General features: G+C 39.5%; 1 protein-coding gene across 28 annotated transcripts in view; it reads left to right on the top strand.

The window, feature by feature from the left end:
- The window catches only part of KIF13A (kinesin family member 13A), a 216,575-nt gene that overhangs the window by 73,041 nt on the left and 123,106 nt on the right, over window positions 1-20,428 (top strand). For 20 of the 28 annotated variants that reach the window (XM_084967433.1, XM_084967426.1, XM_084967431.1 and 17 more), the window contains exon 3: window positions 7,856-7,868. The exons of the other annotated variants lie outside the window; for them this stretch is intronic. In XM_084967433.1, the coding sequence (XP_084823559.1) occupies window positions 7,856-7,868 (13 nt within the window). The remainder of the gene's footprint in view (window positions 1-7,855; window positions 7,869-20,428) is intronic. 28 annotated transcript variants of the gene reach the window in all.

Below are 20,428 nucleotides of genomic sequence, written 5' to 3'. Positions count from 1 at the left end.
TGGTAGAGGCAAGAATGCAACCCCGGCAGTCTGGTTTCTGCATTCCAGCTTGAAGCCACCATGCTCTATAAAAGGCTCTTTACCTGCCTCTGCTATTCAGCTAATATGCCTGCTTTCATGAAGCCACTGCAAATAGCATGATGTTTGGTTCTGACTCCCTAATGTCAAAAATGCAAATGTTGTTTATGCAATCATATGCATGCGATCATAAGTATATGCTATCAAGATACAAACTCTCACCTAAGTGAAAATTAATCTTGGAAATAGGAGTCAAACTAGATTAGTTAAATGTATGGTTCTTCCAAATGGCATATTCATTGGGGTCTAGCCTGAGGGGTGGCAGCTAGACTAAGAATTAGCCTGAGGCTGGCCCCACAGAGGTGCTTAATTCTTGATTTAAAATCAGGAGTTGGTACTTACAGCTGCTTTTTATTTTATTTTTTTTTAAAGCTTCACTGCGTGGTACTTTTGAAGACACAGCAAGAAAATTGCACAAGAGCCATGTTTTCTCTGCTCAGCTTTGTTTTGGTTATTCTAGTGGGTATTCTTGCCAGGCTCACCCATCTGGGAATTGCAGCCATGGCGATGAAGGGCTGGAGCTCCATGGAATGGCCTGCAGAGCGCTCTGCAGAGATGCTCAGGACTTCTCAGAGCCTTAGCCCACAGCTGGAGCTGGCTGTGTTTTGTTAGGGGGAGAAATTCGGGTATTTTCCTTGATAATATTAGGGGTAAAGAGGTAGAGAAGCTATTATCAGTGGATGATAACTACATAAAATAGTGCCGTATAATTTGTTAAACTTTCCATTTGCTTTGTGCACCATTTTCATTTTGGAAACATATGTAGACTCAATGAACAGCATTATATGTTGGATTAATAGTTACTGTGAGTGTGCTCACATATTAACCTCAAGTTTTACATTTTATTGTAGCAATTTTTTTTTCTTTTTATGGCTGCATCCTAGCCTGAAAACTTCCACATGCCACAGGTGCAGCCATAAAAAGAAAGTTTATTCACTCCTACAATGCCTCCCTCCCTCAGTATTTACAAAGTATCTGTCCCTGATGGATTGGAATTAAAAAGGAAAGAGAGGAGTTCCCATTGTGGCTCAGCAGGTTAAGAACCCGACTAATATCCATGAGGATGCAGGTTTGATCCCTGGTTTCTCTCAGTGGGTTAAGGATCCGGTATTGGTGCAAGCTGTGGTGTAGGTCTTGGATGCGGCTAGGGTCTGGCATTGCTGTGGCTATAGGTGCAGCTCCGATTAGACCCCTAGACTGGGAAGTTCCATATGCCATGGGTGTGGCCTTAAAAAAAAGAGAGAGACAAAAAAAAAACCTCAAAAACATATAAAATATGAAGATAGTGGAAGCTGTTTGTTCCTTCATTCATCTCATCAGGGCCACTCCAAGGTCTGTGACAAAAGACCATAAGATGTCATTCCATCGTGTATATGTCATTCCATCTTCTTAATCCATTCATCTTTTGATGGACGTTTAGGTTGTTTTCATGTCTTGGCTGTTGTGTATAGTGCTGCGGTGAACATAGGGGTAAATGTATCTTCTTGAATGAAAGTTTTGTCTGGATATATGCCTGGGAGTGGGATTGCTGGATTATATGGTAGTTCTGTACATATACACAATGGAGCACTACTCAGACATAAAAAAGAACAAAATGGTGTCATTTGCAGCCTCATGGATGGAACTAGAGATTCTCATACTAAGTGAAGTAAGTCAGAAGGAGAAAGACAAATACCATATGATATCGCTTATATGTGGGATCTAATATATGGCACAAATGAACCTTTCTACAGAAAAGAAACAAACTCATGGACATGGAGAACAGATTTGTGGTTGCCAAGGGAGAAGGGGAGGGAGTGGGATGGACTGGGAGTTTGGGGTTAGTAGATGCAAACTTTTACATTTGGAGTGGATAAGCGCTGAGATCCTGCTGAATAGCGCAGGGGACTATATCCAATCACTTGTCATAGAACATGATGGAAGAAGATAATATGAGAAAAAGAGTGTGTGTGTGTATATATATATATCTACGTATGCCTGGGTCACTTTGCTGTATAGCAGAAATTGACAGAACATTTTAAATCAACTATAATCAAAAAGAGGAGTTCCCGTCATGGCGCAGCAGAAACGAATCTGACTAGGAGCATGAGGTGGCGGTTCAACCCCTGGCCTTGCTCAGTGGGTTAAGGATCTGGTGTTGCCGTGAGCTATGGTGTAGGTTGCAGACATGGCTTGGATCTAGCATTGCTGTGGCTCTGGCGTAGGCTGGAGGCAACAGCTCTGATTAGACCCCTAGCCTGGGAACCTCCATATGCTGCGGGTATGGCCCTAAAAAGATGAACGACAAAAAAAATTAAAAAGTCACTCCACACCTTGCAGTGGCAGTTCTATCCCTGTAGGTGTAGAGGGGTGTCGGGGTGGGTAGGGCACATCAGGCAACCCATTTTGCAGATTCTTCCTTCAAATCATCTATTTGTTCTCTCCTTTCCATCCTACTTTTCCTCTTTCCTTTGCAGTGGTGCCAGCTTACATACCACTCAGGCTGTGGTTGGTGCCAAGCAGAGGGTCACCAGGATGTCTCACTGTTGACTCTGTAGATGGTGTGGCCTCCTTGACACCTTCCTAACATAGATCTGGCCATGTGACTCTCATTGCACAAACCATCCATAACAACTGCTTCTGGAAGAAGTCAGAGTCTGCATGGCACTCACGCCCTCTGCACTTTGGCCGCTGTTTCTGCTTGAATGTTCTCAATCACCTCTATCTGCTGTTTTCTGAACATATCCTGTACTCTCCAACTTTGTTTCTGCTCTTCCCTGCCTAATATTTGCTCCCAACGCATCTACAGACAGATTTTTGGGGCTTTATTCATAGACCTGTCCAGTGATACTCAATTTCCTGCAGCCCACCCCCTTTCCCCCAGAGGAAGCAGTAGTTTGTAGCCTTCTTCTAACTCCACACTGCCATGTCATTCCTATCTTGCTTGTACAAGCCATTCCTCCTTTGAGATTCTCTCCCACAGTCATGAAGGACTTTGACGCAGGCGGGGCTAATGGATGCCTTTAGCCACGTGGACGACCCACCTGGACACAGATGCTCCACGTCATTGAGCATTCTCATGGACTGTTGTGCAGGACCCTCGCCTGCACTCAAAGAGCTTTCCCTAAAATCTTCTAGACTCAAGAGAGGCAATATACTGTAGCTGTTACAAGTGGGGTCTCTACAGCCAGAGGTCACCTGGGTTAGACTCGTGGCCCTGCTGCCTGTGAGCCACGTGACTTTGAGTGAGTCATGCCGTCTCTGTACCTTACACCTGGTGTTTTCCTTTTAAAACAAAATAATGAAGAGAGCCTTCTGGGGTTATCAAATACGTTAAGTGAGTTAAATCAGGTAGAACTAATAGAAAACCATCTGATACACAGTTAGAGCTCCTTAAGTGTTAGTTGTAATTAAAGCGATGATTGTCCATTCCATTTCGCAGACGCACTGCCGTGACCAGGTTTGAGTTTACCCTCAGTCAGTCGTCAAGCACATTGTTAGCACGTGGAAGAGAAATTTCTGTTTCAGAGGTAGACACTGATCCTTCATGTCTCTTGAAGCACTGACGGGGGTTAGGACTTGGGCATTCCGGATCTTTGGTCATCGAACTTCTAAGTAACTCTCTATAGTTGATAGGCTGTAAATAACAGACAAAAGACTCCTTGTCCCAGAAATCTCTCAGTGTGAGGAAACAATGGCGCTCTGTAGGTTGTTGTCATTGTAATATACTATTTATACTGGCTTATTTATTTCATTCTCTTGTTAAACTTGGCCAGGTTTGTACTACCTACTAAATTAAGTACCGACTCCTCATTTCAAGAACTGGCCGGACGCAGACTTTGGCTTATCTTTACAGCCCCATTTCTGTGTGTGCACGTGTGTGTGTGTGTGTGCGTGCGTGTGTGGTCCTCTCATCAGATTGAAACTGCATTTCTGAACTCTGTTGACCTCTGAAACTTTTGAGGGTTTGACCCTTCTGAACATCCTCTTGAACTTCTCTGTACGAAATGTTGATCTAGGGGTTCCTGAAATGTTGACCTAGGAGTTCCTGTCATGGTGCAGTGGTTAATGAACCTGACTAGGAACCATGAGGTTTCGGGTTCGATCCCTGGTTTCGTGTTCAATCCCTGTCCTTGCTCAGTGGGTCAGGGATCCAGTGTTGCCGTGAGCTGTGGTGTAGGTTGCAGACACAGCTCAGATCCCGCATTGCTGTGGCTGTGGTGTAGGCCGGCGGCTACAGCTCCAATTAGACCCCTAGCCTGGGAACCTCCATATGTAGTGGGTGTGGCCCTAGAAAAGACCAAAAAAAAAAAAAAAAGAAAGAAAGAAATACTGATCTAGAGAAATAATTATTTTTAAATAAGACATTGGAAACAGTCTACATTTTCTGACAATCCTGGAAATCTTTGCTGCTATTAGATGCAAACAATCTTGCCCCCCACATTTGGGGATTATAGGATTATGGTAGTGATGGAAGAAAATCCTCCTATCTAGAGGTTATTTAACCCACTAATGTAATAATTACTTCTGAGTTCTTGTAACAGTTTCAGTTCAACATAAATATGTGAGATTGGAGACCAAGCTCATGAGAGTGGCATGTGGCATGGCCTCTGCTTTAAGTTCTAAGGATACACAGGATTCAAATTGAGACAGGATTACTGAAGGCTACAGGACGTTGTGTGTGCGAGTTAGTGTTAAGCTGTTTTGTTGACCATAGGAATCCTCAGGTATCAGAGGCAGTGAAGGCCAAGGTGGTCACAAACAATTTGGGAGGAATTGAGACGGTGGAGCCCTGAGCTGGGTGTGGGACAGAGGGAAATTTTGATCAGGCAGAAGGGGAGACAGAGTGGGAGAAAGGCATGGAAGTAACAGGAGTTGTGTGGGGAATGTACACAGTGTGGGTGACCTTGAAGAGATCCATCCATCCACTTGCTTGTCCTGGGAGAGATAGGAAGCTGTGGAGTTTTGAAAAATAGAGCTACCATCAATCAGTGTAGAACTGCATGTCCTTATTTCCTCTCCAAGTGTGTGTCTGCAGGTCAGTTAGAGCTGCTTGAGGGGATGCTCTTTGTAGTTCATTGGATGTTTGCTTAGCCTGATTCTGTAAATGAGCCACACAGGTATCTAGGCACTAGGCTGAATCTAACCAAGAGTTAGACGAAACTCTTTGTTGATAAGACTATTGGTATAATGAACAAAGGCTGAAACTGAAAAAAAAATACATGTTTAATATTGGTTATGTCCTGATGTTTATATCATGCATCCTTTTCCATAGATAACATACAAAAATTTTTCTCTTTAGGTCGCAACATCACATTAGGTTTTTTCCCCCCAAAGATAACGTCATATATATGTTTATACACGTATATATGTATATATATATTTCGTTATAGTATCGGTATTACTTATATTGGAAAACTGTTTCTTCAGAACTACCAAAGGCTGATACAGCCTCTGGGGTTTGGGGCAGAAAACCGTGGTTCTGAATTAGGATGAATTAGTTGCTTATCATGAAATTCAAACCTTAAGAAAGGTTTACCACTTAATGAAGTATAGTCGTGATAAACCTGATATAGTCAAGATCCTTGTTCTAAGCTAAATGATGAGTAAATTTGGGTAGCTGCCACTTTACTTAGTGGCTTGCTTTTCTCCCATGCAGCCCAGTCTCCATTTATTCTTCACAAACCATCCTAAGAAACACAAAAGAAGGTGGCAGAATTATATTGGCCTTCTCCTATTATGTGCTGTCTTTCTAAGAGAAAGGGATACACTTATAAAGTACTTAAAGTTCTGAAATAAGATTGGTTTCCTGGTGAAAATAAAGCAAACTGTATTGAAAGGTCAATAGGAGAGGATAGCTCTATTATTAGATGGCTAAGGAGGACAGTATGCTGCTGGCTACAAACCAGCACTGGTTCTCTGCTGCTGGTGGTGATGACTGTGCAGCTATGGAGAAATCCCTGGAATTTCTGTTAGCATGTCCAACCCCTTAAGGTTACTTAGTTCATTGTAGCCTAAATGCAAACCATGTATTTTATTCATTTGGCCCATGCTATTTCATATGGCTGCCTAATTATAAGCCACGTCAAGTGGCTTTTTTTTTTGCCCTGTTGAATAAAGCCATGATTTAAATGGCTTTTAAAGAATAAAGCAAACAAAATAAGAGAAGGCTTTGTCAAAAGTATGGTGCATGAGGTTTTCATTATTCTTCTATCTACTCAAAACAGATACTTTCTAGAGCAGTTGTTTCATGTAAGGAAATTTTCTTGACAGAAACCTCAAGTTTTATGCACAAAGATATCCATGGCTGTCTTAGAATTAAAAACACTCATGAATTTTTATAAAAACATCTATAAATGTTTATCTTGTGTTAGAGGTAGATACACAGAATGTTGAGACTTGCTTAATAGCAGCCAGGGATACCAGTTTTTCTAGATAGTTTCCCTCTAAAGCCTGAAGACAAAAATCACATTCCTCTTGGACCTGTCTCAGGTCAGAACATAAGGACTCACTTCTTTTTTTAGCTAATTCATGGAATTTCAAGAAGATAATTTTTTCTTTTCATCAGAAGAAATGTCATGATTTCTTCCCCTAGACTTGAAGGTCAGAGTTGTCTATCTGATTGTGGAATCCATGGAGTTTCTTTCCTTGACATGAGCTCTGGGTTTTATTTGGGACCCTCAAAGTTCAGTGAGCAGTGTTGGAGGCAGTGATGGAGAAAGGACACCATGCAGATTTGGCCTGTACTTTAGATTTCCATGCTGTTTTCCCTGGATTCTCTTCCCTTTGAAGAAGGATTCGAGCCACAAGAAAAATTCCCCCATTTCTATTTAACACTAATTTTGCAATTTCTGAATGATGGTATTAGAGATTGATTAAGAATAACCATGTCACGAAGGCCAAGATCCTGTAATAGGATGACATATTGTAAAAATCACAGTTCAGTTCCTTAATTTTGTACAAAAAACATTTAGAAAGCAAGTCAGCCTAATGGTTTGTTACTTTGAAAACTATTTCCTTTTCAGTGTTTTTTCTGGGGGCAATCCAGTCATTTTTGAATGTAAAAATGATTTTTAAAAATGCATGTGTGGTTGGTGATAAGGAAAGATGTAACTTGCTTTTAAATTTATATTCAGGGTTGAAATATGTGAAAATTGTTATCTAAACCATGGTTTTAAAAAATTTCCTTATTTATTTATTTGTTTGTTTGTTTATTTATTTTCCTTACCTGCAGCATGTGGAAGTCCCTGGGCCAGGGATCAAACCTGAACCACAGCAGTAACCTGAGCCACAGCAGTGGCAATGCTGAATCCTTGACCTGCTGAACCATGAGGGAACTCTGAAAACCATGGTTTTTAAATGCAGGAAAATATCCTATATAAATTAGAGTATTTATCAAAGAAAAAATATATATTAATACCAATTTAAGAACAAATTTAAATATGAAAATTGATTTTAAAGTATTTGCATGTAGAATGATTACAGCATTTCTTTATTCTGATGCTCTTTTGTTGACTTTTTCAGAATCATTAAAAATACCTTTGACTGGATACATTCTGTTAAACTAAGAAAGAAAGTTATTAAGTCCATACTATATATTTTTGAGCAAATATATGAGTTGATCACTTCGGGCAGTGATCTTTGTGAAGTAGAATATCTTTCAGATCATGTAATCAAGATACTGAGTTTCTTTTGTTTTTGTTTTTGTTTTCTCTTTCATTGCTTCCTCTGATGGGTGGCTGCTGTGTTGACAACCTTGTCTCCTTCTGCTGTTGAAATTTTCTGTTTCCAACATTAGGAAACCTCCCAAGGTAAGCACTCATGGAATTTGGCATGCATGCGGCCAAGTGTGCCAAAGTCCAGAATTGTATCCACCACAATAACCTGTGTGAAACACTTCTGCTTCTGAAAAAAAGAAAAATCAGCATTCTGATGTAAAATGTAAACCATGAACAAACAGTTAATGTTGGTAATGATACAAAATTCAAATGTTCCTCTACATTTACAAAGCACTTTCATACATTATTTCTTTCTTGGAATTCATGCTGGGGTCTTCAGAGCAAAACCTGTCTGGTTACTGTTTCTCGTTTATTGATGATGAAATGAGGCTCAGAGAGGTGAAATAACATATTCCAATTCACAGATTGGATAAGTGGAAGACTATGCAATGTCACCACCTAGAAAATGGAAAAACAAAAATGGTTACATCATGATAGTTAGTAACTCTGGTTATTGACTGGTCTAACAGTCTTTTCTGTGTCCTACTAAGAACAATTAATAGAATCAGAAAAATTCTTCAAACTTTCAGAGTTTCAACCACCTACCAACTTTACGTACGCCTTTGGAGTTTCTAGCCAGTCACAGAGTCCACTGCTTAGTGCTATCCTCCTTGCTCTGACCAGCCTTTGATGGCATATGTGCCAGTGAGAAGCCCAAAAGTTAGAGGGTAGGTAGGAAAAAAGAATATGAGAAGCAGGGGATCTGAATGACCAACTCCTGACTAATTGAAGGCTGGTTTTATTACCAGTATTTTATTGGGTACCAAAGGGATACTTAGTGCCAAAAGGAAGGAGATATGCAGCCAGCTGCTAACCAATGACACTGGCGATAGCTTTGGTTTTTGAGATGGGATGAAGTAAGGCTCTACCTGAACATATAATACAGTCAGAATCTAGGACATGTTGGGTGAGGAGGTGGAATCCAGAATAGATTAGGCTTATTTACCTTTGGAGGTTATGATGGAAAATCTAACTAAGCTTTTGGAGTGTTGAAACCCACTAAAATGCTAAATGTTATCCTTGATGTTTGTTGAAGGCAATATAGGAATGGTCCTTGATACTAAGCATTGCAGCTCCAGTAAGGAAGGCACATATTGAACAAATAATATGAAATCTTTTAAGAGAGAGGAAATACATGATGTTGGAAGTATAAACACTGGCATCCTGGCTAAATCTGGGTGCTTAAGTTTTCCCTGACCAATTACTGATGTAGTTATATCATCATATATGATGTAGTTAAATGTAGTTACGTTTGCAACCAAAAATGTCTTTACTACTCAGAAAGATGTGAACTCCCCTTAAGTAGCTCTTTCTTCCCTTGCTATTGGTTCCTAGAGGTTTCAGAACAGACAGTCGACCTTGTGATGAATTTAATTCTTTCCCTACAAAAAAAGGCAGTGAAGTCCTGAGCAATTCCATATATGGTTACTTAGTGAAGGAGAAGCAATAAAATGAGAAAGAGGCACAAAAACACGTTTAAAAAAAAAAAATCACTAATTGCTTTATACACAGAAAATGTTCTGGTGACTTCCTATCCAGTATATGTACTTTAGCGATTCACTAGGTATCCTATTGATAGTTCCTAAGAAGCATCATAAAATTTTCAAAACAAAATGAATGTTCAGTCACCACATTTAAATACACATATGCATGTCATCAGGCACATCTGGAAAGTATAATCATCTTGAAATCAAATAAATGACGTAATAGACTCAAAATTTTTAAAAAGATACTGAAGTAGATAAGGTCTTTTCTTGAAGACGCTGTAAATATTGAAAGCAAATGGGAAAGGGAAAAGTCTTTTTAAGGATGACTATATAAGCATGAAGTTTTATTGATTTAAAACAACGAGATTTTGATATGAATAACTAGCAAAAGCATCAAAGAAGGCAGGTTAGTACAATTTAACCGAGGCACTTGGTATTCAAGGCACTGGACAAATGAATCAGACCTGATCCTAGCATTCTGATGGGGTTGGGGTAGGGAACATATGCACAATATAATATAAAGTTAGTTGTGTTAAAGGCCACAAGAGGAAAATAATGGTGGAACTCATAGGATGAAGAGTCCTGTTCTGATCCTGCAGAACCAAGGATACCTAGGATTGGACAAGATATTAAAAACCTTTCTTGAAGGCACTGAAGAAAATCCCAAGTTAGTGAGGCATCACCAGACCAAGATCAAAGAGGAGGTGGAAATGTAGAGAGGTGAATCTGGTGTTTGGGTATTTGTTATTCAGATAAAAGCAGCTTGATGGCAGAACAGTGTTTCTGCCTTGCAGAGTCTAGGGAGCCTAAGAGGACAAAAGTGTTGGAGTTCTGGGTCTTTCAGAGGTGGAGTCCTTGGCAAACTTCTTATGCTTTGAGTTGGCAAAGTGGATTGTGACCCAGCCTTGAATGGGGGTATAAGGGTGAAACAGAAATAAACCAGTCTTCACGTGGATTGTTATGTGATTCTAAGTCCAGGAAATCTCAAGCACTAAAATTGGATCACAGTGATCCTAGAATGCAGGTCCCCATGGGCACCTGGCAGAAAAGCAAATGTAATCATAAATCTTAGGATTCCACAAGCCATTTTAAAAAGTACAATGTATAGAATGCTATCAGAGATAAAGAGATACATTATAAGGTAAGGCAACATGAGCAAGAACTAGCAGAAATAATGAAAAGTAAAAAGAGACTCACAGGTATTTCAGATATTCAAATTGCTGGCATGACCTTTACAATAACTATGCTTATTATATTTAAAGAGATAAAAAGATAAGATTTTTAAATGTTGGAGAGGACTAGAAATCATATAAAGTGACAAAACAAATTTGTAAAATTACCCAATACAAATTCTTACCTCGACAAACCCAAAACCAAAATTAAAACTTGGAGTTTCACAGCAGAATAGATCCAACTGAAGAGAGAATTAAATAACTAAAAGATAGGTTAGCAGAAGATATCAAAATTTAAGCACAGAAGAGACAAAGGATTCTGGAACAACCGGACATCCCTAGGCATAGAAATGAATTTAGATACAGATCTTATACTCTCCACAAAAATTAACTCAAAGTGGACCACAGATCTAAATATAAAATGCAAAGCTGTAACATTCTAGAAAATAGCATAAGTGCAATCTAGGAGATCTTAGGATTGGTGATAACTTTTTAGATTCAACATCAAAAGCATGATCCATAAAATTAAATTGATTAATAGGACTTCATTAAAAGTAAAAACTTCAACTCTGCAAAGACATTGTTGAGAGAATAAAAAGAAGGCTACAGACTGGGAGTAAATATTTGTAAAATTCGTCTGATAGAGGGCTGTTACCCAAAATACTCAGAGAACCCTTAAAATTCAACAGTAAGAAAATGAACTACCCTGGAGTTCCCATTATGGCTCAGCAAACCTGATTAGTATCTATAAGGATGAGGGTTCCATCCCTGGCCTCACTCAGTGGGTTAAGGATCTGGTGTTGCCCTGAGCTGTGGTGTAGATGTGGCTCAGATCCCCAGTGGCTGTGGCTGTGGCATAGGCCAATTCAACCCCTAGCCTGGGAACTTCCGTATGCCACAGGTCTGGCCCTAAAAAGCCAAAAAAACAAAACAACAACAACAAAAAAACCAAAAACAAACAAAAAAAACACAAACCACCCAGTGAAAAAAATGAGCAAAAGAACTAAACAGACACCTCATCAAAGAAGATATACAAATGGCAAATACAAATATGCACATTAAAAAAATGCTCAATCTCATATGTAATAAGGAAATTACTCATTAAAACCACAATGAGATGCTACTACATGCCTATTAGAATGGCTAAAATCCAAAAATCTCACAATACCAAAGCTTGTGAGGATGTGAAATAATAAGAACTCTCATTTATTGCTGGGGAGAATGAAAAGTGGTGTAACCACTTTGGGAGATAGTGTGAAAGTTTCATATAATGCTGAACGCATTATCATTCAACCAAGCAATCATGTTTCTAGGTATTTACCCAAATGAGTTGAAAACTTATGTCCATACAGAGACCTTCACATGAGTGTTTATTGCAGTTTCATTCATAATTGCCAAAAATTGGAAACAACCAAAAGGTCCTGTAGTAATGGTTAAACACATTGTGGTACATCCATACAAGAGAATACTGTATGAGCTCTCAAGCCATGAAAAACATGAAGGAACCTTAAATGCATGTTGCTAAGTGAAAGAAGCCAGTTTAAAAGGGCTGCATGATGCATGTTTCCAATGATATGACATTCTGGGAAAGGCAGAACCATGTGGACATGTAAAAAGTTAGTAGTTTACCTGGAATCGTGCCCGCATGCCAGCCTCACAGTGAGTGTTGAGTGAAGAGAAAGAAAGGAAAGAAGAAAGGAAGGAAGGAAAAGGAAAGGAAGAAAGAAAGAAAAAAGAGGGGAAGGGAGGGGAGAACAGAGAGAGGGATATCTGTGGGACCAGAAGGATACTCACCAGTTTAAGAGAAAGAAGATTCAGGTCTAGTGAAATTGTAAATTGTTAGTCACATTTGGCTGGATCATTATCTTGATGCCCCTCTATCACCTGACCCCAAAGGCAAAGTGCCCCTGGACCGTAGAAATCTCACCACCAACTTGGATTTTCTTGTCATTAATTTGTTTTTTCCTAAGGAGTATTTGTTCTTTCTTTTTTCTTTCTTTCTTTTTTTTCTTTTTGTCATTTCTGGGGCCACTCCCAAGGCTTATGGAGGTTCCCAGGCTAGGGGTCTAATCGGAGCTGTAGCCGCTGGCCTACGCCAGAGCCACGGCAACACAGGATCCGAGCTGCATCAGCAATGTACACCACCTACACCACAGCTCACGGCAACACCGGATCCTTAACCCACTGAGCAAGGCCAGGGATCAAAACCCGCAACCTCATGGTTCCTAGTCAGATTCATTAACCACTGAGCCACGACGGGAACTCCCTGGAATATTTTTTCATATAGTCTATGTTTGGGCAGTTTTTGAAATTGTGCCTAATTATATGCTGGTAAATAATCACTTACCTGCAGTATTTACTGTTTATATAATATATAAGGATTTTGTGCATTTTAGTAACAAATATTCTAAGGTAAGAGTGCTGGCTAGAAGAAAGGAGGAGATGTCATTTTGAGTATTTCATTGAGTTACCACTATTTCTACCCAAATGTTAAACAGGGAGAAAGTTTCACATTCTTTATATTCATCCCTGGAACTGCACTCCTAGAATGCTATTTTCATTGATTCTATTAATAATCACCGTCTTTAATTCAGTGTTTATAATATACTAGGTCCACTTTTTAAAATTTTTATTTTATTTTTTTAATTACTCAATACATTTATTTATTTATTTATTTTTGTCTTTTTGCCATTTCTCGGCCGCTCCCTCGGCATATGGAGGTTCCCAGGCTAGGGGCTAGGGGTCTAATAGGAGCTGCAGCCACTGGCCTACGCCAGAGCCACAGCAACATGGGATCCAAGCCGACTCTGCAACCTACACCACAGCTCACAGCAACACCTGATCCTTAACCCACTGAGCAAGGCCAGGGACTGAACCCGAAACCTCATGGTTCCTGTTTTTCCTTGAGCTGCTTTAGATGTAACGTTAGCTTGTTTATTTGAACTTTTTCTTGTTTCCTGAGGTGGGCTTGTATTGCTATAAACTTTCCTCTTAGAATGGCTTTTGCTGCATCCCATAGATTTTGGAGTATTGTATCTTTGTTGTCATTTGCTTCTAGGTATTTTTTAATTTTCCCATTTGATTTCTTCAGTGATCCATTGGTTTAGTAGCATGTTGTTGAGTCTCCATGTGTTTGTGTTTTTTGCAGGTTTTTTCTTGTTGATTTCCAGTCATACAGCATTGTGGTCAGAAAAGATGCTTGATATGATTTCAATTTTCTTAAAGTTACCGAGGTTGGATTTGTAGCCCAGGATGTGATCAATCTTAGAGAATGTTCCATGTACACTTGAGAAGAATGTGTATTCTGTTGCTTTTGAATGGAATGTCCTATAAATATCTATTAAGTCCATTTGGTCTAATGCTTCATTCAGGGCCTGTGTTTCCTTATTGATTTTTCTGTCTGGATGATCTGTCCATTGCTGTAAGTGGAGTGTTAAAGTCCCCCACTATGATTGTGTTATTGTTGATTTGTCCTTTTAAAATTGTTAGCAGTTGCCTTATATGTTGTGGTGAGCCTATGTTGGGTGCGTAGCTATTTAAAATTATTATATCTTCTTGATTGATCCTTTGATCATTAGGTAGTGACCTTCCTTGTCCTTTAAAATATTCTTCATTTTAAAGTCTATTTTGTCTGATATGAGTATTGCTACTCCAGCTTTCTTTTGATTCCTGTTTGCATGGAATATTTTCTTCCATCCTCTCACTTTCAATTTGTATGTGTCCCTAGAAGTGAAGTGGGTTTCTTGAAGACAGTGTGTATATGGGTCTTGTTTTTGTATCCATTCAGCCAGTCTATGTCTTTTTGTTGGGGCGTTTAGTCCATTAACTTTTAAGGTAATTACTGATATGTATGTTCTTATTGCCATTTTATTAATTGCTTTGGATTTGTTTTTGTGGCTCCTTTTTCTTCCCTTCTCTTGTTCTCTTCTCTTGTGGTTTGATGACTATCTTTAGTGTTGTATTTGAGGCAATTTTTCTTATTTGTTTTTGTATCAATTGTAGATTTTTGGTTTGCAGTTATTCTGGAGTTTTGATATACGAGTCTATATATATATATGGGATTGTTTTTTAAGTTGTTGGTCTCTTAATTGCAAGTCCATCTCCAGTGTCCTGCATTTGTACTGTCCTCTTCTCATGATTTCTTATTTTGGTGGCATAATTGTGCATGGATGATTTTGTATCTTTACTGTAGATATACCTTTACTAGTGAGCCTTGTTATTTGTGGCCTGTTGGGGTCTTTTCTTTTCTGCCTAGAGAAGTTCCTTTAGTATTTGTTGTAAAGCTGATTTAGTTTTGCTGAATTCTCTTAGCTTTTGCTTATCTGTGAAGCTTTTGATATCTCCTTCAAATCTGAATGAGAGCCTTGCTGGGGAAAGTAATCTTGCTTGGAGGTTTTTTTCCTTTCATCATGTTAAATATATCATGCCACTCCCTTCTGGCCTGCAGAGTTTCTGCTGAAAAATCTGCCAATAACCTTATTGGGGTTCCCTTGTATGTTATTTGTTTCTTTTCCCTAGCTGCTTTCAATATTTTCTCTTTGTCTTTAATTTTGGTCAGTTTGATTAATATGTGTCTCGGCGTGTTCCTCCTTGGGTTTATTTTATATGGTACTCGTGCTTCCTGGATTTGAGTGGTTCCTTTCCCATGTTAGGGAAGTTTTGCTAGGTCCACTTTAAATCCAAATTAAAATTCAGTGCAAACTTGGGGCTTCAGGGAGGTGGGGATCAGTAGTTGCCTAGAGGAATGGGACAAGAGGAGAGATGAATAAATAGGTGAAATACAGTGTTCTTAGGGCAGTGAACTATTCTATGTGATAGTGTAGGGTGGATATATGACATTATGCATTTATCAAGATTCATAGGACTGTCAGCTATACTGTATGGAATTTAGTTAAATTAATAAAGTATCAATGTTGACTTAATTATAACAAATACAACATACTAATGCAAGTTATTAATAATAACAGAAACTGCCAAGGGGGTGTTCGAGAAGAGGGGGTATATGGGAACTCTTTGCACTAGTTGCTCAATTTTTCTATCAACCTAAAACTACTCTAAAAGTAAAGTATTATTTATTAAAAATAAATGCAATTCATATTAACAGAATAAAAAAGAAAAACCATGTGATCCTCTCAGTAGATTCCAGAAAAAAGCATTTGACAGAGTTTAATACTTATTTATGATATAAACTTGCAGCAAGCTCGTAGTAGACAGAAACCTCTTCAAAATGTGAAGTATATCCCTTAAACATCTACAGCTGTCATCATATTTAACAGTAAAAGATCTGAACACTTTCCGCCCAAGATGGGGAGTGAGATGAGGATATTGCTCTAGCCACTTCTATTCAGCATTGGCTGGAGTTCTTAGCCAGTGCAGTTAAGCAGGAAAAAGAAATAAAAGAAGTTCAGATTGGAAAGGAAGAAGCAAAAACTTCTTTATTTGTAGATAATAAAGTCATATATTTGAAAAACATTAAGAAATCTCCAAATAAGCTTCTAGAACTTCCAAATGGCAAGGTGGCAAGAAAAAGGTTGAAATACAAATTGTAATTCTTTATACTAGCAGGACCAGTTAGAAAATAAAAATTAACAGTGATGCAATAATGGATAGTAGCTTCAAAAATATTAAATACTGAGCAATTTACTTAGTAACAAATGCTCAAGCTCTTTTTTATTAACATCTTATATATATTTGGTCATTGGATTGTAGACAGATATGCCAAGAATACACAAAAGAATATCAACTGTATTCAGAGATTGACATAGCATAGAGCTGGGACATGAAGGAGAGTCCTGGGTGACACATCTAGAAAGAGGTTGAGACCAAGTCCAGCTGTGGAAATCCTTGATGCCAGAGTTGGACTTTGATACATTCAGTGTCTCTACTGCCTATTTTGAACAAAGCAGTGACCTAGTTCATGCTTCCTTTCAGAAGATTAATGTGAAAGCAGAGCACAAAATAAATGGGGTTTGGTCAGTGGGAGGGCTGGGCATGGTATTCAATCAGTTTTGCCAGAAAAGAGGTAATGAAGGCCTACAATTGAATGGTGCCATCAGACTGGAGATGAGGAAGGGAAGGATTATTAAAACATTGCAGAAATAAAGCACCCAGGAGTTTGATGCTGATGGCATGTGGGAGAAGACAATACAGCAAGAAGAGTCAGAGATGAATCTGGAGTTGGAAGCTGAGTGACTGAAAATTCAGCAGGAACTAAAGAAGAAAGAGCTGGTTTGATGCAGGGAAAAGTTAAAAGAGTTCGGTTTCTCTGTGGGTTGAGTTGGAAATGATAGCAAAGCATCTGATTTAGATGCCTAGCAGGTTGTTCAGGGTTTGTTGTCTGCCTAGAAAGGTCAGGTACATTTTTGTGGGAAGGTTGTAGGAGGTAAAGAAAGAGGCACCTGTTATCTGTTAAGGAAGAAAGAATTAAGTGGAATAGAAGACATGAGAGAAGAGTCTAGTACCCTGGGACCCATCCTGCTATGGGGAATGGAGAGAAGGGGAAGAGCCAATGGCAACTCAGAAGAGAAACCAGGCACTAATATCGTACCTCTGCTGGTGATGGCAGTGAGGATACTTAACATTTATCCTCTCCTAACTGTGTTCGTTGTGTTCTTAAAGTTATTTTTTTCTAGTGTTGTATTAGAGCAAGGGAAAAATATTCCCCTAGTTAACCTTTAAAAGTGAGATTGAGGAGTTCTCATCATGCCTCAGTGGAAATGAAACTGACTAGCATCCATGAGGACGCAGGTTTGATCCCTGGCCTCACTTGGCCCTGCTGTGAGCTGTGGTGTAGGTTGCAGAAGTAGCTCCGATCTGGTGATGCTGTGTCGTAGGCAGGTGGCTATAGCTCTGATTCAACCCCTAGCCTGGGAACCTCCATATGCCGCAGGTGCGGCCCTAAAAAGACAAAAATTAAAAATTAAAATTAAAAAAAATTTTTTTTTAATTTAAAAAAAAAAAGGGAGATTGAGAAGTTTCCTTGTGGCACTGCCGGTTAAGTGTCCAGTGTTGTCACTTTAGCAGCTTGGGTGGCTGCTGTGGTGTGGGTTCACAGTGTAGCCAAAAAAAAAAAAAGAGAGAGAGATTGAACTTTTTTTTAACATTGTATGTGTAGCATGTTAGAATAGAATGGGAAATTTACCGTTATATAAATGGCTTTGTACTCTGTATTTGGACTTTTCTCTTTGGTGTTACATTTTGTAAATTTATACTCCAGAGTAGAGAAACATTTATTTAAGCAAGGGCCAAGTGCATACCTTTTAATCCTTTCACCAGTAGCATATTATGCAGTGTTTATTAGTGTGAGTTCTGTTTCCCTTAAAAAGAAAAGTAAGCTTGTAGACAAACATGGAGACACCTGCTTTACGCCTCCTTATTAATTTAAAGCAAAGAGCCTTTGTCTCAAAATTTTCAGAGTTGAGATAGGTGTTTTTCCTTATCAGTGTAACTGCAGTTTTGAGTCCAGGGTTTTTGTTGATACTGCAAATAGAGGTAAAAGGCAGGAGTTGCTTGTGGGTTTAGCCACCTTCTCATGAGCATTGGATTTGGGCAGAGGTTGTACAGAGCGAGAAGACACATGTGTGGAGATCTCTATAAAATTATGTGTCATGTGTGTTCTGTCAGTGGAAAACAGCAAGATGTCGCAGTCGAAGTGGCTCTGCCTTCAGAACCCAGTCTTGGGTCTCCCCAGCAGCTCCCAGAAGGTCAGCAGGTTCCAGGGCCCTTCACTTTTCATGCTTTTGTCATATCTGGCACAAGAGTCTTACTTTCCCAGGGAGCCATGCTGAAACACATGCAGAGAAAAACCAATGAATTCTTCCTCCTTTTTCTGTTTTCCTCTTCATCCCTCAGTACTTATGGAGCACCTTCCCTGGGCGAGTGAACACTGTGGAGCTAAACTCAGACCATTCAAACAAACCCTCTTATTGAAAACCAAGGAGGTTGCTGCTTAAGGAAGGAATTGGCCAAGACTCTAGGGAAAGGGCTTTTGGCTCGAATTCTTGGCCTTCTGATCGCCTCTGCTGTCTTTTACACCCCAGGGTTGTAGAGTAGTTTTTCTATTTTGGGGGGTTTTATGGAGTAAACAAAGTGGGGAAGAGAAAGAAGGAAGAGTTTGGGTAAAACGTAAATCTCTGCAAGATCACTTTGTTTGGGATCATATTCTTTTTTTACTCAGTTTTCTCATTTTTAAAGTCAAGATCATCATTTTAACTCATCTCCATGGGTTAGGGTAAGATTCATTTGAACAGTTAGATCTGTTCATTAAACTCACTTTAAATGGTTTTTCTTTTATTTACAAGCCTTGTTAGGAACTACTGACCTGTAGGGTGTTTAATCCCTCTTCTAGTCAGTCAATGTGTTGGCACAATCTTGAGCACAAGAAAATAACATCATAACGAAATAAAATTGTTATTTCTTGAAGGCAGTGTTTTTTAGACAGTCATCCTGCTGCACTAAAAACCTGACTATACAAAAATTGCTCAGGGAGTTTCCATCATGGCTCAGCAGTAATGAACCAACTAGTATGCATGAGGACGCAGGCTCAATCCATGGCCTCGCTCAGTGAGTTAAAGATCCGGTTTGGGAGTTCCTGTCGTGGCGCAGCGGAAACGAAATCTGACTAGAAACCATGAGGTTGCGGGTTCGATCCCTGGCCTTACTCAGTGGGTTAAGGATCCGATGTTGCCATGAGCTGTGGTGTAGGTTGCAGACGTGGCTCGGATCCCGTGTTGCTGTGGCTCTGGCGTAAGCTGGTGGCTACGGCTCCGATTAGACTCCTAGCCTGGGAATCTCCATATGGCACGGAGTGGCCCTAGGAAAAGGTGAAAAGGCAAAAAGACAAAAAAAAAATAATAAATAAATAAATAAATAAATAAATATCTGGCTCGTTGCTGTGAGCTGTGGTGTAGGTTGCAGATGCGGCTCAGATCTGGTGTTCCTGTGGCTGTGATGTAGGCCTGCAGCTGTAGCTCTGATTCAACCTATAGCCTGGGAACCTCCGTATGCCGCAGGTGTGGCCCTATAAAGACATACATACACACACACACACACACACACACACTCTCTCTCTCTCTCTCTCTCTGCTCGGAAAAGAGGAGGGGAAAATCTTACTCCGTACAGCTTATACCATCTGAAGTGCAATTTCATTCAGACTTGTTTTACAATCTGTAACTACCATCATTTTCATCATTCACATTGTACATTTCTGAAAACTTAATGTTGGCCTCAAATAAGATGACTTCCAGACCGGCGCTGTCCAATACAGTAGCCACTTAGCCACATGTGATTAGTGCTGGTCAGAATTGAGATGTGTTTTGACTTCAAAGACTTAGTATGAGAAAAAAAATAATCTTTTGGATAAATTAGGTTGAATAAAAAGTATTGTTAAAATAGTCTTATGTCTTTAGTATATCTGCAGACACAATTTAAATGACATATGGATCCTATTTCTGTTGGACCGCAGTGTTTCAGGCCGGTCACATGGCTGAATAGGGAACATCTTTTCAGCAACTGTCCTGGGCTTTTTGTTGTTTCTTTACCCCATTAAATGAAGCAGCTCTACTATCCCCCCTTACATTTCTGCCTTTGCAGCTGCATGAACTGAATGGCAGCATAGCCTTCCTCCTATGCATTTTTCCTGGGAAGCATTTTTACCTTATTCACTCCAAAGTCATTTATTAGACAGTTATTGAGAACATTTGTGGAAAATACTGTCTGAGGAGTTTATGGGGCTCAAGCAGTGATCACCCTAGTGGTTCCTGCTCTCCGGAATTTTCGGCGTGGTGAGGAAGGTTGGACGTATACAGCACTGGAAGTAGTGGAGACTCGAGTACGGTGAACATCTTCATTCATTGTTCTGCTCTTCTGTGACTTGAGCGGAAGAACATCTTCGTAGCTAAAAGTGCATCTTGAGGAGGACCTCCAAGTACGGGGA

Source organism: Sus scrofa, chromosome 7, assembly GCF_054392235.1.
Source record: "Sus scrofa isolate SSC_HxYL_T2T_F1_AM1 chromosome 7, Sscrofa_HxYL_maternal_Yorkshire_Landrace_v2.0, whole genome shotgun sequence".
In the NCBI taxonomy this organism is placed as follows: domain Eukaryota; kingdom Metazoa; phylum Chordata; class Mammalia; order Artiodactyla; family Suidae; genus Sus; species Sus scrofa.
The sequence above is the reverse complement of the archived record's forward strand: the minus strand, read 5'-3'. Positions and strand labels throughout refer to the sequence as shown.